General features: G+C 44.1%; 1 protein-coding gene across 2 annotated transcripts in view; it reads right to left on the bottom strand.

Annotated features, from left to right (window-relative positions):
* Nucleotides 1-849: 849 nt before the first annotated feature.
* Nucleotides 850-18,643, bottom strand: part of FAM76B (family with sequence similarity 76 member B) — a 42,780-nt gene continuing 24,986 nt past the window's right edge. Inside the window, exons 8-10 of one of the 2 annotated variants that reach the window (XM_068264923.1) lie at nt 9,682-9,817; nt 7,370-7,471; nt 850-3,350 (exon numbers count right to left, since the gene is read on the bottom strand). In XM_068264923.1, the coding sequence (XP_068121024.1) occupies nt 3,261-3,350; nt 7,370-7,471; nt 9,682-9,817 (328 nt within the window). In that variant the 3' untranslated portion in view covers nt 850-3,260. Of the gene's footprint in view, nt 3,351-7,369; nt 7,472-9,681; nt 9,833-18,643 lie in introns of both variants that reach the window. The other variant, XM_068264922.1, reaches the window with a different exon arrangement.

Here is an 18,643-nt window from a genome sequence, read left to right on the forward strand (position 1 = left end):
TGTACAGCTTTGTTTTTGTTTGTTTTTTTATTTTGGACAGCAGTCCATTTTTAATAATGAATAGGAAAGAAAGCTATAATCACATCCATTTGCACAGAATACAGAGAAAAATCAGTTTATATAATGCATTCTTAACAATATGAATGCATTCTTAACAATATGAATGCATTCTAAGAACACATTCTTCATTGACAGCAAAGATCAAAGCAGACAATCAAGCTGAACCTTAATCAAGAAAAAAGAGAAACAGATGGTGGGCTACTCATGATGGTCGTGTCTAGGAGGACTCACAGAGAGGCATGTGATCAGTTTGGTCAGGTGACTGATATACAAGTCTCTGATTTGCTAGTCATGAACGTGTGCTAAGGCAGGAAGTGATCCCAGCATATCAGAGCTTTACAAATGTGTCAGCTGATCTAACTAATCACAAGCTCCTCCATGAGTTCTCCTAGATATGACCATCACTATGGGCCACCACCCTGTATGCGCAGGGTGGTGTTGGGAGTGTTTTTACCTCGGACGCCTGCTAAATTTAGAGACCACTGCGGTTGAGAAGCAGACAGTGCACTTCTGAGCAAACATGGCCACAAACTCTGAGGTCACGAGATCAGTTTTCATCAGAACCTCAATACAAGTGATGGGTTCAGGAGCGGCAACATAGCAGTCACTTTTATGCTAAGTTCACAGTGCAAAACGGGAATTGCTAAGTACTTAGCCATTGCAACTTTGCAATGCGATTTTTAAAGGAAACCGGAGCCGATAAAGTTTCATACATACCTGGGGCTTCCTCCAGCCCCATATGCACGGATCGCTCCCACGCCGCCGTCCTCAGCCTTCTCTGTCGCCAGTACCGGGTCCTGTAACTTTAGCCAGTCGCGGCCAGTCTGCGCAAGAGAAGTGCACTCTTTACGTATCCCTTCAGCAGCCACCAGAGAGATACGTAGAGGGCTTCTCTTGCACAGACTGGCTGAAGTTACGGGACCGTACTGGCAACAGAAGGCTGAGGACAGCGGCGTAGGAGCGATCCATGCGGATGGGGCTGGAGGAAGCCCCAGGTATGTATAAAACGTATCTTTTATCAGCTCTGGTACACTTTAATGGAATGTGCATTTTTTTGCACATTTAAGCAGAATCGCTAAAAAAAAAAAAAAAAAAAAAAAAGTGCATGCAGCAAGATTTCAATTTTCTAAATATCAAAATGCTACTGTGAGAACCCCCTCATAGGGTGACACTGCATTTGTACTTTGCCCATCACTGCTAATTAGCATGCACAGTGCATTCGCCCCAATGTGAACCAGCCCTTAGAGCATCTTTGTATGAGGCTCCAGGTCCTGGATTATCGGACGTTTTAACCATTTCAGCCCGCGGGTATTTTTCATCTTATGGACGAGAGGAATTTTCCCCTTTCTCCTCCCTTTCATTCCACAATAACTTTATCACTACTTATCACAAATAAATGATCTATACCTTGTTTTTTCCACCACCAATTACACTTTCTTTGGGTGGTACATTATGTTAAAAATTATTTTCTTCTAAATGCATTTTGACAGGAATAATACAAAAAAAATTAAAAATTATTATTTCTCAGTTTTCAGCCATTATAGTTTAAAAATAATACATGCTGCCATAATTAAAATCCACACAATTTGCCCATTTGTCCCGGTTATTGCAACATTAAAATTATGTCCCTAGTATAATGTATGGTGACAATATTTTATTTAGAAATAAAGGTGCATTTTTTTCAGTTTTACATTCATCACTAATTTTGAGCCCGTTATTTAATAAGATGCCCTCTTGACAGATATTTCCCCCCCCTATAGTCAGTAGGTGTTTTTTACTATTTGGCCACAAAATGTCCCCACTGAGCAAAATTCTACGTAGCGTAATAGGATACAATGTATTGTTACATTGTAACAAGTGGAAGTGACGTAGGCTTCCACCGGAAGCCTCCGATCACAGCGGCGGGGAGATTATGGATGGAAACATTGTTTCCATTCATAAATTTAACGATCGGGCGGTGGAAACAACGAGACTCCATTTACAGAACACTGTTTTTGAACAAAAACAGTGATTATTCTCAGCGGACATGCTCGGATTGGCATGGGGGACTTTTGTCCCCTGCAGCCAATCCCCCCGGCTAGCAGCAGCGCTATGGCAAGCATCTGCCCGCAAGAACGCTTGCAGACCCCCCCAAACTGCAGGGATGTGACTAGCAAGTCCCTGCGGCTCTAGCACCTGCCGCTGCGGACGTGAAGATCACGTCCGCGCAGCTGAAATGGTTAAGAGAATCGGTGGCCATTCAATCAGAGTGATAGAATCTGCAGGGAATTGAACGAGGGTATGGAACTTCTGGAGTGCCGATATCAGCACATGTATACTTTGCGTTAGATACATAAATACTCTTCAGTAGGATTTCTGTTTTTGCGCCAACACTTGTGCAACCAATCACGGCACACAAGCTTTCCCTGAAAATACTGCAGAATGGAACAATTAGACTAAAATACAAATGGACACAAGAGATATATGAATGTTTGCTATAGTCACAGCACTTTTTTTTTTCTACCTTCACTGCATAAGCCAAAAATGTTGCGCATCGGCCCAACAGAGGCGTTAAAAGTGGCAATTCCGAATTACACCTTGTCGAACCTCCCACACCGCTGCACTAGTGTGGAGTTCTCCTTTAAGCCTTTTCACGATGAAAGGAAGCCAGCAGCAAACTAATTTTCCAAAGCATTTAGATCTGTTGCCAACAGCAAAGGGGAGAAGCACCATCATGAAGTCTGCCACATTATTAAAAACTGAATGGCTTTAAAAAAAAAAACAAAAAACAAAAACCTAATTACTAAAAATACACACACAAAAAGATAAAAATATCACAGCAGCGGGGGTAAAACGCTCATTAAAACGTGAGCATCGATAAAACAAATCCGGCTGCTGATCTATAGGGTTCTCTTACTTTTTTTTTTTTTCTCTCCTTTTATTGCCTTGAGCTTTTTTTTTTTTTCATAATTTTTTTGTTTTAAAATGACAATATGCCAGCTTCTCGTCTGTAACAGAACTGGATCAGAGGGGTCTTCAAGCCAGTTGAAGTTGGTTGTGTCCGAAAGGGGGGGGGGGGGGGGGGGGGGAGGAGGGTGTTTAATAAGTGAAGAAGTCCGATAAGGGATTATTATAAAACATACTAAAAATGAAGGTTCCCTTGTGACAATCGTTTTAAGGGCTTCACAGATTAATACTGCGTCCTTTTTCTTTATGGGTCCTCATGGGGAGGTCAGGATGCTGCCACTTTTATCAAATTTTTTACCCTTGGATAAAGCTGCGACCTGTTTCAGTAGCTCCCGGTTTTTACCCTAAAAGAGATCAGAGACAAAACAAAAACATTAAAAATAGGCTTTATATATCTGCCAATCCAAATAGACTTCATGAATTCTCACTTTCAGAGTAAAGCTCTACCTTTCTGAAAAGGTTTAGTCCCAAGCACAGTGCAAAAACATTACAGCCACGTGATGGTTTCCTCGTTTTTCCAACAGCTGCTCTCATAAAAAAACCGTGGGATACCACTGCACAGGACAGTGCTGGACAGGGACGCTCAACTTCGCATTCAGATTAAATTCGAATAGGGTTATTCGAATTTCATCCTCCTAATTACAGCAGCTGTGCGGGTGGCCGAGGGGGGTAATCTTACCCATCAGGTGTCTTCTTGCTCCATCCCTCGGCTACTCCCACGCAACGTTCCAATTGGCGGTAACGTGACTATACACTTCCTCCTTCAACCCGGAAAGAGGAAGTGTATGTAATCACATGACGCCGGATTGGAACGTAGCGTGGGAGGCGCCGAGGGAGGGAGCAAGAAGACACCTGATGGGTAAGATTAACCCCCCTCGGCCACCCGCACAGCTGCTGTAATTAGGAGGATGAAATTCGAATAACCCTATTCGAATTTAATCCGAATGCGAAGTTGAGCGTCCCTGGTGCTGGATCACAGGCTGCCAGGCCCACAGGAAAAACAAACAAAAGTTGGTAGGTCAGCACACAGTAAAAAAAAGCAACCGCTGACATGTTTTGGGCTGGCAGGTCCTTAATCATAGCCAATGGCTATTTGAGTCCGAAACATGACAGCGGTTGCTTTTTTACTGTGTTGGGATATGTCCTAAATAAATTATTTTGTACTGAGACAAAGTGCGGACCTACCAACTTTTGTTTGCTCTCATAAACCAGTCTTTTACCTCTCGCTTTCTCTTAAATTGGTCTCTCAACTACTAGGCTTAGTGCACACCAAAAACCTCTAGCAGATCCGCAACACGCTAGAGGTTTTTGAAGCAGATTTTCAGAGCGATTCTAGGCATGTTTAGGGCTCTTTTCCACTAGCTGCGTTTTTGCCAAAAAATGCATGTGTCTGCTGATTCTGAAGTGCAGCCTGTATAAAATAAGAATCTTGGGTGGGCTTTTCCACTGCTGCGGTTTGATTTAAAAAAACAACAACAAAACAAACAAAAAAAAAAAACACGCAAACGCATGTCTGTGCGATTATGCGTTGCAATGTAAAGTATAGGAACGCATGAAAAACGCATAGAAATGCATTTTGTATTGATTTAACCACTATTATCTATTTTTAAAACACCACTTGCCAGGGCAGTTTCTAGGCTATATTTCACCCTGTTCGAGAGTAAAAAAAAAAAAAAAAAAAAAAAAAAAAAAAAAAAAAAAATACGCCCCCCAAAATCAAAGCTGCTAAGTGAAATCATGTCAAAAGGCTTCTTGAAACCAACTCACCATTTTTATTTTATTTATTTTTTTTACTCTGTGTCTGACCACCTGCCCAGGGAAAAAAGAGCGATTCCCTCCCCCCCTAGCCAGGGAGTCACAGTATGGTGGTCTGACCACCTGCCCAGGGAAAAAAGAGCGATTCCCTCCCCCCCTAGCCAGGGAGTCACAGTATGGTGGTCTGACCACCTGCCCAGGGAAAAAAAGTGATTCCCTCCCCCTCCCCCCCCCCAGGAAGTCACAGTCAGACCATGGTGGTCTGACCGTCAGACCACCATGGTCTGACTGACTCCCTGGCTGTGGGTGGTAGGGGGGGTGCTCTTTTTGCCTTGGGCTGGTGGTCAGAGCCCACCATGGTCTGACTGACTCCCTGGCTGGGGATTGGGGGGGTACTCTTTTTGCCCTGGGCTGGTTGGTGGTCAGACTCTGACCACCAGCCCAGGGCAAAAAGAGCGCCCCCCTACCCCCAGCCAGGGAGTCACACTGTCAGACCATCACCATGGTGGGCTCTGACCACCAGCCCAGGGCAAAAAGCGCATCCCCCTCCCCCAGCAGCCACATCAGAAAGAGAGAGGCAGTGCAGTACATAGACTGCCTGCCTTACTGCCTACTTACCATGATGTCCATCTCATGGCAGGTGGAACTGGAAGAAGGCGCCGGGCCAGGATCGGTGGGGGTCCGGGCGGGGGACCACGGAGATGCTAACGGGCAGCGGCAGCAAGGGGCCCGAGTCCGACTGGCCAAAAAGACTCCACCTTCTGGGGCTGGGCTCCGCCGCACACTGCTGCTGCACAGTAGGAGGAAACGTCCGTGACAGGGTCGATGTCATAGCGCGGCCGCTCCTGTCACGTGACGTCAACACGCAGGAGCGCCCAGAAGAATCTAGGAAGCCGGTGATCGCGCTGGTGCACAGCTCCTCCTGCCTCTCGCTGCACTGCGTCCGCGCGTCACCGGCTCCTAGCAGTGACGTCCCATTCTTCTGCCTGGCGCCCCCCAATCTGTCACTCATCGGCGCCCCGTTCAGCAGAATCGGCTGAACGGGGCAAGAAACGGCCCTGCCACTTGCCAATCAGAAAAACGCAAACTCAAAAAAAAAATGCACAAAAAAAACGCACCTCACAATTGATAAAGTTGCGTTTTGCATTTTGCAGTGGAAAAGGGCCCTTAGAGAGTTTCTAAACATGCCTAGCGTTTTTTGGAGCATTTCTGTATAGCAGATTTCATATATTGTTACAGTAAAACTGTTACTGAACAGCTTCTGTAACAAAAACGCCTGGAAAACCGCTCTGATCGAGCGTTTTTCAGATCGGTTTTCCACTTTCCTATACTTGAGGCAGAAACGCCTCAGAAATCTAAAAAATGCTGGAGCCTCAGAGTTTGCGTTTGTGGAAAAAACGAACCGTTCTGGTGTGCACCAGTCCATTGAAATACATTACCCAAGCGGTTTTCAAACTGCTAGAGTTTTATAAAAACGCTCCAGAACCGATCTGGGGCTAACAGATCGCACGCGCTGATGCACACGCATCTCTGCTTGGAAGGCGGAGCTCCACCTTCAGTCTCCCAACGGCGACTAATTGCCGGCAACTAAGTACGCTGTCTAATTACCCCGTACAGTGCTACGATGTAAGGCAGCGCTGTACTGGGGACAGCTGTGTGACACAGCTGTCTCCTCCATAGGCTAGGGAGTGATCAGCTGTCATAGGCTAAAGCCTATGACAGCTGATCACGCTGATTGGCTGGCGGGGGGAGGGAGGGAGCGGGCAATATAAAATAAATAAAAATAGGGAAATTTATTAAAAAAAAAAAAAACACACAACAACAACAACTGGGGAGCGATCAGACTCCACCAACAGAGAGCTCTGTTGGTGGGGAGAAAAAGGGGGGGGGGGGGGGGGGAACCCTGCAGTTAGGCCTTATAGCAGATCCGAGATGAAAAACTATAACTTGTCTATATATTTTATCTAAAGTTTAGATAGTTTACACAGCAAATCTAGCTGCAAGCAGCTTTATTATTATTTATTGCTGTGATACAAGGAGGGCAGCCATGTTCTGTTTGTCACAGGCCTAAGGGCTGGAGATGCTATGAGTTTGCCTGTGTGTAAATTCAGTCCCCTCTCCTCCTCCCCTCTGCCTCTGAAATCAATGGCTAGTAACCTCCTCCTCCTCCTGCCCAGACTGAGCTCCCATAAAGCTCTGCTACATGAGCCTGAGTGCCAAGGCTCTCTGAAAAGCTGTGGGCAAGGCTTGTTTAGTTTATAGGGAATTAGAGTATTAAAACAAAACAGAAAAAGTATTTGGCTTGAGGAATGCCCTATAAACTATATGAAAGGAACAGAATTATGCAATGAGTAAAAGTTTATCTAGGACCCACTTTAAAGCTGCAGTGGCCAGTTTAGTAAAAAAAAAAAAAAAGTCCTGGTCACTATTGGGGTTAACACTGCGGTCCTCAAGAGGTTAATAAGCTAATCTACAAATGTAGATGGAACAGCAATTTGAGCCAGTCTAGTTTGCATTATATAACTGTCACTATAAGGAAACAACCAATCACAGATGATATCTTGGGCATGCTCAGTGGTAGTAAGGCCAGCAATGACAAAGTACTTACAAGCAGCTGCTCAACAGACTCCTTGTGGGCCTTCTCCATTCCATTCATCTTTGTTCTCAAGTTGTTCTCTTGGTATTGGAAGTCTGCTTTAAGTTCTGTCAGCTTCAAACAAACGCACAGCACAGGATGGATTTTAGTTAGCATGCAGTAAATGCACATTTTTTTCAAAAACATTAGCACTAAGGATGAGCTTCCAACTTTGTGTTTTGAATGACACAGAAGCTTTACACCTGCAAGCTGCAGTGGGGGCGGAGCAGGTTGGTTTAACTCACCTTTGTCACTGTTGCATTCCATCACTCTGATACTTCCTCCTTCAAAGCCAAAAGTAGGAAGTATTATAGTGATGTGGACCGTAGCTGCCAGAGGCAGTGACAAGGGTGAAGAAAGGTCAGACTTTAGAAAAGGAATTAAAGTCAGGGGGAGGCTAAAATTACTAGACAGGAAGAAGTCGATACATGGGGAGCTCTAGTATGTAGGAGCTAACAAAAGGGGTGGGGCTTAGGATGTGTTTGACTACAATGTTTCTATATTTCTCCCCCCCCCCCCCCCCCCCCCCCACCCTTTCCACCCTGGCGTTCTGATTAAATCGCCAGGGTGGCTGCGGGAGGGTTTTTTTTAAATAAAAAAAAAACTATTTCATGCAGCCAACTGAAAGTTGGCTGCATGAAAGCCCACTAGAGGGCGCTCCGGAGGCGTTCTTCCGATCGCCTCCGGCGCCCAGAATAAACAAGGAAGGCCGCAATGAGCGGCCTTCCTTGTTTTGCTTAGATCGTCGCCATAGCGACGAGCGGAGTGACGTCATCGACGTCAGCCGACGTCCTGACGTCAGCCGCCTCCGATCCAGCCCTTAGCGCTGGCCGGAACTTTTTGTTCCGGCTACGCTGGGCTCAGGCGGCTGGGGGGACCCTCTTTCGCCGCTGCTCGCGGCGGATCGCCGCAGAGCGGCGGCGATCAGGCAGCACACGCGGCTGGCAAAGTGCCGGCTGCGTGTGCTGCTTTTTATTTTACGAAAATCGGCCCAGCAGGGCCTGAGCGGCAGCCTCTGGCGGTGTTGGACGAGCTGAGCTCGTCCAGACCGCTCAGCAGGTTAATGCATATCAAATAGACCAGAACCTGCCAGAATACAGAGTGGATTATTAGCAAGTTGTAGGCTGTGCAACGCAAGGACAAAACTGAAAAAATTCAAATTCAAAGAGGTCTTCACTTTTAAGGATTTATTCTTCTTTGTGCACCAAAAAAAAAATTTGCCCAAAGGGGACAGGATCTCTGAAAACTTGCTTTACGTCCTGTATCATTTCTGGGTTGTTGCACTTTTTTTTACCCATTTATATTTATATTTATTTAGATACTACTGGCCAAAACTGAACAAACATAGAACTCAGGGCCGGTTTCAGCCTCAATGGGATCCTGGGGCAAAAGTAACTATGGGGCCTTCCAACCAAATCACCCCCAGGGCCCCTGAGTTGGCAGCCAGGCCCGATGCAATCCCCCCACCCACAATATCATTAGGTGATCATATGTCCACAAAAACATTTTTGGGGTTCCCATTATTCCCCTCCTTTTCCTATACAAAGTAAATGCACAGCATCCCCACTCTCATAGGCTACTATTGCTGGAGGGGCACCTTGGGGGCCCCCACAGGCTCTGGGGCAATTGCACCCTTTGCCTCTATGGAAGCACCGGCACTGTGTGGCCTGCAATTAACTCTTTACACAGTCCTGTCAGGGACATTTTTTGTTAACTTTGCATTGAACTTAAAGAGAGACCCTGACCAAAAACTGAACTTCATCCCAATCAGTAGCCGATACCTCCTTTTACATGAGATATCTAGTCCTTTTCAGAAACGGACCATCAGGGAGCTCTGTATGGCTAATATTGTGGTGAAAGCGATGGGACGCAGCACGCGTGCCAACAGGGACGGCTCTGCGTGCCGCCTCTGGCACGCGTGCCATAGGTTCGCCACCGCTGGTCTATTACGTGGAATTCCAATAAAATTGATGGATGATTGTGGCAGTAAATATGACAAAATGTGCAAAAATTCAAGTGGGCCGAATAATTTTGCGAACCATTGTATTTATGCAATGAAGAACTTTTATTGACAAAAACAAAAGTTTTCACAAAAAAAAATAAAAAAATAATTTATATATATGGGCACCTTAAGACTCTGGCTTGTAACTTAGCCTTAGGGATTGCATTGGTTTCTAGCTTCCTGCTGTCTTCACTTATCAAAATAAAAGCAAACTGCAGTGGTTTGAGGATAGGATTACCATAAGAAAGAAGACATCTTAGAAACAGAAGCCACACACACTTACCTTCTTATCCTTCTCCAGAATGGTCTGGTCTCTCTGCTGCAAGAGACGCTTCAGTGACATCACTTCCTCTTTAAGCTGGCTAATTAGGACAAAGTTGTCTGTACCACCACTGTCAGTCGACTGATTGATTGAACTACTAAAATAAAATATGCTGGAATTTGAATATTATTGTAATACCAAAGAAATGAGAGTTTTTCACATCACAAAATGTCAAATCTAAAGAAAAAAAAAAGAATCATAGAAAACATTTTAATTTTAAATTTATTTTAAAGGACACCTGAAGTAAGAGGCTAATGGGGGCTGACATTTATTTCCTTTTTAGCAATGCAGATTGCCAATACTTTTAGCCACAGATCCTGAACGAGCATGCAGATAAAGAGGTTTAGCTGGATCAGCTACATGCTTGATCCAGGTGTGCGATTCAGACACTACTGAATTCAGAAAGATCACCAGTATGCGCCAGGCAACTGGTATTGTTTAAAAGGAAATAAATATGGCAGCCTCCATAACACCATCAGTTCAGGTGTACTTTAGCATCCCTTTTGAGTTTTTAAAGGACACCTGTAACAAAGAAAAAAGGCCCCCGGGGGATACTTACCTCAGGAGGGGAAGGGGAAACCTCTGGATCCTAAAGAGGCTTCCCTAATGAGGGAAGGGCAGTACCAGTTTCCCCTCGAGCTCCGGCAGAAACGGCATAGGCCCAATCGGACTTAATTTCTGCCAGAGCCCGAAGGGAAGCTTGTACTGCGCACACCACAGACAAGCTGGTCTCCGGATTTACGGGGACCGCCAGTGCTGGATCCGAGGCTTCCTAGAGACTTCCCCCTCCCGAAGTAACCCCTAGGGGCACGTTTTCCATTACAGGTTTACTTTAAAAAGTGTACCCGAGACGATAGGGAGTAACATTTTTATACATACCTGGGGCTTCCTCCAGCCCCATCCCACGCCAGCGACCAAAGCCTCCTGGATCCTCCCATAGCAGCCCAATTATCTTTGACCAGCTGGCGCAGTGCGGCCAAGCCCGCTCATGTGGTCAGGGCATGTGCAGTACACCCGACTTACCGCAGAGAACAGGGCTGCTACCGGAGCATCCAGGAGGCTTTGGACGGTGGCGAGGAACCCTAGATATGTATATATAAAAAAAAAAAAAAGTGCCATCGTCTCAGATACACTTTAAGCATAACCAAAACCCACCAAAAAAATCCCCACAAGATAAAAAAAAGTCTCCCTACTAACAAAGTACAGTACAGACCAAAAGTTTGGACACCTCTTTCAAAGAGTTTTCTTTATTTTCATGACTATGAACATTGTAGATTCACACTGAAGGCATCCACACTATGAATTAACACATGTGGAAGTGTAGTGCATAACCAAAAAGTGTGAAACAACTGAAAATATGTCGTATTCTTCAAGGTTCTTCAAAGTAGCCACCTTTTGCTTTGATTACGGTTTTGCACACTCTTGATGAGCTTCAAGAGGTAGTCACCTGAAATGGTTTTCACTTCACAGGTGTGCCCTGTCAGGTTTAATAAGTGGGATTTCTTGCCTTATAAATGGGGTTGGGACCATCAGTTGCATTGTGGAGAAGTCAGGTGGATACACAGCTGATAGTCCTACTGAATAGACTGTTAGAATTTGTATTATGGCAAGAAAAAAGCAGCTAAGTAAAGAAAGATGAGTGGCCATCGTTACTTTAAGAAATGAAGGTCAGTCAGTCCAAAAATAATAATAATAATAATAATTATTATTATTAGGGAAAACTTTGAAAGTGTCCCCAAGTGCAGTCTCAAAAAACATCAAATGCTACAAAGAAACTGGCTCACATGCGGACCACCCCAGGAAAGGAAGACCAAGACCCTCCTCTGCTGCGGAGGATAAGTTCATCCAAGTCACAAGCCTCAGAACTCGCAGGTTAACAGCAGCTCAGATTAGAGACCAGTTCAATGCCACACAGAGATCTAGCAGCAGACACATCTCTAGAACAACTGTTAAGAGGAGACCGTGTGAATCAGGCCTTCATGGTAGAATATCTGCTAGGAAACCACTGCTAAGGACAGGCAACAAGCAGAAGAGGCTTGTTTGGGCTAAAGAACACAAGGAATGGACATTAGACCAGTGGAAATCTGTGCTTTGGTCTGATGAGTCCAAATTTGAGATTTTTGATTCCAACCACCGTGTCTTTGTGCGACGCAGAAAGGGTGAACGGATAATCTCTACATGCCTAGTTCCCACCGTGAAGCATGGAGGAGGTGTGATGGTGCTTTGCTGGTGACACGGTTGGGGATTTATTCGATATTGAAGGCATACTGAACGAGCATGGCTACCACAGCATCTTGCAGCGGCATGCTATTCCATCCGGTTCGCGTTTAGTTGGATCAGCATTTATTTTTCAACAGGACAATGACCCCAAGCACACCTCCAGGATGTGTAAGGGCTATTTGACTAGGAAGGAGAGCGATTGGGTACTGCGCAGATGACCTGGCCTCCACCGGGACCAGACCTGAACCCAATCGAGATGGCTTGGGGTGAGCTGGACCGCAGAGTGAAGGCAAAAGGGTCAACAAGTGCTAAGCATCTTTGGGAACTCCTTCAAGACTGTTGGGAGACCATTGCGTAATATGTTGGCGCTTTATAAATACAACAAATAAATAAATACATTTCAGATGACTACCTCTTAAGCTCATCAAGAGAATGCCAAGAGTGTGCAAAGCAGTAATCAAAGCAAAAGGAGGCTACTTTGAAGAACCTAGAATATGACATATTTTCAGTTGTTTCACACTTCTTGGTTATGTACTATACTTCCACATGTGTTAATTCATAGTTTGGATGCCTTCAGTGTGAATCTACAATGTTCATAGTCATGAAAATAAAGAAAACTCTGAATGAGAAGGTGTGTCTAAACTTTTGGTCTGGACTGTATATGGCTAAAGAAATGAGAACAACAGGTTCAGCATGGTATGGAAAATTACTAGTTAGCAAGTGTCTCGTACTTCCAATAACAGGAAATAATGCACATGAAATCAATTACTGGTATTTATAGAACACCACAGATTATGAGAAAGTCTTGATTCATGGCCATCATGCTGCTGCTTATTCAGAACAGGTAACAAAATTTACTATTAGAGAAAATAGAAAATGCAATCAAGGGAAAGGGCGAGGTAGCCACTGGCTGCTTCTTTTAGAACTACATTTTTTCTTTAGGTTTCTACTATCACCACTTTAGCAGGGCTTGAAAAAACCAACAGCTAAATGCAAGGAGTGTAGCTCCTATGGTTTATGTGTGAACACAGCCAAACACGCAAAACGGGACACCTTTTTGTGTGTGAACTAAGCCTACACAATACAACAACATGATCCAATTCTACGGCAATTTGAAAAATCTGATCAAAATTTCCCATTTTTATTCTATAAAAGAAGATTGGGAGTATTGGACTTTTCTGATTTATTTATATGAAAATTGAATGGTGTAGGGTAGATTGACAATTTCTTCACATACAGACCAAAGCAGATTTTTTTCCGAGTTTTCAATGATTGCATGATGTGTGGCTACCTTAAAGGAAACCTAAAGTCAATGGAAAAAAAAATAAAAATCCAGAGATCAACTTACCTGGGGCTTCTACCGGCCGCTGACCGCCCCATGACATACCGATCCTCCGCAGCACATGTCCTCGATCACTCTCCCGTCGCCGGAATTATCCTGCACAGTACAAGAAAAGCTCATACTGCACATGTGCAGGATACCCCCAGCAACAGGAGCGCGATAGAGGACACGCACAGTGGGCCGAGTCCCGGAAAACAAAAACTGGGTGGCTGCAGGGGTCTAGTACAAGCCCCAGGTAAGTTAATCTGCACTACTTCTATTGACTTTAGCTTTCCTTTAAAGCACAGGTGTCGAACTCCAGGCCTGGAGGGCCAGATCCATGCCAGTGTTTAGCATGGACTGAATCAGGAAAGGTCTGGTCCATCAGGTAGAACACATTCCTCTCTTTCTCAGACCCATCAATTCATTTGAGCTGTATCAAAAATGTGAGGATCTCGGCCCTCTTAGGACCAGTTTGACATACCTGCTTTAAAGGATACCCGAAGTGACATATGGCATTATGAGATAGACGTGTATGTACAGTGCCTAGCACACATAACTATGCTGTTTTCCTTTTTTCTTTCTCTGCCTGAAAGAGTTAAATATCAGGTATGTAAGTGGCTGACTCAGTCCTGACTGACAGGAAGTGACTACAGTGTGACCCTCACTGATAAGAAATTCCAACTATAAAACACTTTCCTAGCAGAAAATGGCTTCTGAGAGCAAGAAAGAGATACAAAGGGGAATTTCTTATCAGTGAGGGTCACACTGTAGTCACTTCCTGTCTGAGTCAGGACTGAGTCAGCCACTTACAAACCTGATGATATTTAACTCTTTCAGACAGAGAAAGAAAAAAGAAACACAGCATAGTTAGTGTGCTAGGCACTGTACATACCCATATCTATCTCATCATGTCACTTCGGGTATCCTTTAAAGTGAACCCGAGGTGAAAATAAACTGATAAGATAAATTATATTTATCCTCCTAAAAATGATTTTTTGTTTAGACATCCCATGATTTTATATTTAAACATTTAGAAAGTAGATTGAATGTTGTTGTCTCGGCTTAGTTGCAGTCTATTAAGTGTCCCTAAATGAAAATACATTAACTATATTGACTCTTTTTCTCTCTCCCTCTACTCTGAGAAATATGTAGAAAAAAAAAATGTATTCTGCCTGGAAAAAACTTGTATGGCTGTAATTTGCTCATCAGTGAAGTTTACTATATTCCTGACAAGGTACTGACAAGACAAACTGTCACTTCCATGCTTAGAGATGAGCTCTTTTAGGCAGCAAAATAAAAGTCAAACAGGCTGGGTATTAATGTTTTCTACGGTACATACACGTTTATTTCATGTCACATATCGTCTTGGGTACACTTTAAGACATGTTTGATACAAAAAAACAAAACAAAACAAAACAAAAAGTTTGTAAAATACCACATTCAGTGTTTAAGACTCCCTCCTAAATTCCCTAAGATTATCACACCCACGGTAAAAGTTCAAGGGGGGCGATTCCCGGTCAAGGCAAACTGCTAGGGTTTTTTAAAAACCGCTGCAGCATGTAACACATGGCAGTGTTCTCACTGCCACGTTTGCGGTTAGCGATAACCGCAAACGTGTTACATGCAGCGGTTTGCCCGCGATTCGCATGCATAGCACCGCTAATCGCGCCAAAACCACCACGTGTCCAGTGATTTTCCCGCGTTAATCGCATGAAAATCACTCCCGCAAAACGCCAGGCGGTAATTGCCGGTGTTTTGCGATTTTAGATGTGAACGGGGCCTAAAACTGCATGACAGTTCACTAAACTTTTTACCTCATGCGGTACTACATTCAGGATTTTAACCCCCTTGCCGGTCCAATTCCTGCGGCAAGGGGGCAGCGCAGCACTTTTTTTTTTTTTTTTTTAAACATGATAGCCGCGGCATCCCCCGCACCCACTCAGATCGCCTCCGGCGATCAGAGTAAGCAGGAAATCCAGTTCAGAATGGGATTTCCTTCTGGGCTTCCCCGGTCGCCATGGCGACGGGGCAGAATAACCGGCAAGGAGGTTAAGGAATCATGCGGTATGTCATGGATTACTGCAGTGCAGGGAAAATGGATGACGGATGTGATACAGAGGTCAGTATAATAAAGAAAAAAAGCTGGAAACCATTAGTATCTTATTAACCATTTTTCCTGAATAGTTTCATTAGTTTTCGCCTTTTCTCTGCTGTTTCCTCTCTTCTACAACCTTTTGAATGGCTGATAATTATCTTACAGACAGCTCCAGGCTGGAGATAAATACTGAACATTACTCCAAAAAGACAGAGGTGCTCTGCTTGCTATAACTGAATTGCTGTTGTTTATCCCCTGCTTATTGCCTGAAGAAGTGGGCTGTGCTCGCGAAACGCGTTGCATCTTTGGGGTATTTTCAATAAATGTGTATATCTATACATTTACAGTCCTTGGTGTCTGCTTTAACGGAGGCGAGTCCACCACTTCCAGCAATTTTTTAAAAATTGTATGTACTTTTATCCTTCTGGCGCCTCTGTTCACCTACCAATATATTTGAGTCCACCCCAGGGGGAGGGGTGATCTACCCCCTTTCTTCCTATCTACAGAGAGCGACTTCTTAATCCTGAGTGAGGACAGGTCTAATCTCCTCACCTGCCTAATGAGTGGTTACCTAGGTGGTAACCCGTGTTTGTGAGTATTACCATCTCACTGTTCCATTTATCCAATCAATTTTGACATACTACACCATATTGGGCTCTCGATTTCTCTTCAACTTTTATTACTCCAAAAAGACATACATATGTCTTTTTGGAGTAATGTTTTACACAGTATATAGTCTTATACAAATGTAATTGTTCACTGCCAATAATCATTTAGAGCCAGGCAGTCACGTCAGTAGTTTTACCTTTCCGACGCCAATGCAGACTAATCCATTCTATAGTAGGGAGGGATCTGTTATTGAAGGTAGAGCTGCCGTTATTTTCCTCCCCTCTGGGCAGCCCATTTACCATGTTCCAGCTTGTAACTGCACAAACGTGCCGTTACTCTGCTCACAGCAGCCGCCGTAAAGTGTAGGACCAGGATGCAGCCTCCTCCGTACAGCGCAGGATGTAGCTGTGAGTTGATACGCTGCCCGGCCGCCAAGGACCCATTTTGCTAAGTGGGCAATGAAACGGACACCTATTGTCCGTTTCTAGGGCAACCCGACTGGTTTAGGAACTGCGCAATGAATGACGATGTATGCGCATTTAACCATGGCAGTGCTGGTGTGCTTTTCCATTGTTTATGCAAATTCGCATGAAAATTCGCATACCCAAACCTCATGCGAATTTCCTATGAAATACATTGTTGCGATTAGCATAGCGGTATGCGAATTCTGATGGCTCTGCCATGCGAAACGCAAAGGAATCCTGACAAGTGGAAACAGTCCCATTCACTTGTATTGCTATGCGAATTTGCATGCGAAAAACGCATACGAATTCGTGATAGTGGAAATGGGCTCTTAGGGTACGTACAGACATACGATAACGATCGTTCGTTCTAAACAACGTTAAAGGATGTATCGGCCGATGGATCGTTTGAAGAAAGGCTACTTTGAACATCATTCGTGTACGAACGATCTTGGAACGAGCGTTGCGTGCGCAACATGATGTATAAACTGATTTCAAACACAAGTGTCAAAAAGAACTGTTTGAGCATGTGCAAAGCTTTGAGAACGAACGATCAACGACCGATCATTGTACAGACACTACTTTTTGAACGATGGTCGTTGGAAAAGATCTGGCAGAATGGATCGTTCTTTACCAACGACATATCTCGTTGGTCGGTCGTTTAATGATCGTTCGTGCACTTTTTACGAACGCTCGTCGGGCAATGCCGTCGGTAGATAGTTTTAAACGACTATAGTCGCATGTCTGTACGCACCCTTAGCCATAGTCCCTGAACAAGCACACAGCAGATCAGGTGTTAGATCTGACAAGATTAGCTGCATGCTTGTTTCTGTTATTCTCCAGACACTACTGCAGCCAAATAGATCAGCAGGGCTGCCAGGTAACATCTCCCCCCAAAAAAATGTAAAATTTAAAATACATGTAAACACTTAAGTATTTTTCTTTCCAGAGTAAAAAAGGAGCCATAAATTCCTTTTCTCCTCTGTTGCTGTCACTTACAGTAGGGCAGGAGAAATCTGACAGAACCGACAGATTTTGGACCAGATCATCTCCTCGGGGGATTCTCAGCATGACCTTTATTCTTTATATTAAGAAAGTCCCTGAAAAGGATTTATACAATGATGCTGGCCAGCCTTCGTGCTCGCTGCACACTTTTTTGGCAGTTGGATGGAACACCTGCCATTCACTAAGTGCTTTTTGAAAAGAAATAAAACACTGAGAACCCCCCATGAGGAGATGAGCTAGTCGAAAACCTGTCAGTTCTGTCAGATTTCACAGCAACATATGAGAATAGTAATTTATAGCACATTTTACTTAGGGATAAATGTACTCCTTATCTGTATATGTTTACACATACAATATATTTTAAAATTTTTGCAATAGTGGTCCTTTAAAAAGAAAAATATGTCAGCCTCCATACAGGGCTGTGGAGTCGGAGCAGTTTTGGGTACCTGGAGCTGGTGGTTTCAATAAACTGAGGAGTCGGGTGATTTTTGTACGAAATGGGGTGATCGGACAGAAAGTTGCATGGTGTGTACATGGCCAAACTGCTCCCAAAGGGATCCATTTTCCGATGACTTCACAAAAGCAATCCCTTTCTCAATCGAAAATGTTGCAAATCGTCTGATTCACATTGATTTGTCGGGAAATTGCACCTTGTGTTCCAAGCATTAGAGCAATGGCATCAAACTCAAAGTGGGCCGAAACTGAACATGGAGACCAAGTCCCGGGCCAACCTGAATATCTAGTGTAAGAACCACTGGCAGGATGTTATAATGGAAGCAATGTGCCATTTCTTTTAGGAATACTTTGAAATGGCTGAATCTGACAGGCACATCAAGGAAGTATGCAACCTACCAGGGTTTGTCAGTCCATGCAATAAATACAAAAAGTCTTTTTTTATTCAACAAAAGTGCAATTTCTTTAAATCTCCCTGATAGTATATGGTCTTTAAGGCTAGTAGGTAACCATCTCTCCCAAGTAAAGCAGAGAGAGCCAGGCAATAAGGCTCCTACATGTGTCAAAGGATCTTAAAGTGGATCCGAGACGAACTTTTATACATTGCATAATTGTGTTCCTTACATATAGTTTATAGGGCATTCCTCAAGCCAAATACTTTTTTTGTTTTTGTGTTAATACTCTAATTCCCTATAAACTAAACAAGCCTCGCCCACAGCTTCTCCAAAACGCCAAGGCACTCAGACCTATGTAGCA

This window comes from Hyperolius riggenbachi, chromosome 2 (genome assembly GCF_040937935.1).
Source record: "Hyperolius riggenbachi isolate aHypRig1 chromosome 2, aHypRig1.pri, whole genome shotgun sequence".
Lineage (NCBI taxonomy): Eukaryota > Metazoa > Chordata > Amphibia > Anura > Hyperoliidae > Hyperolius > Hyperolius riggenbachi.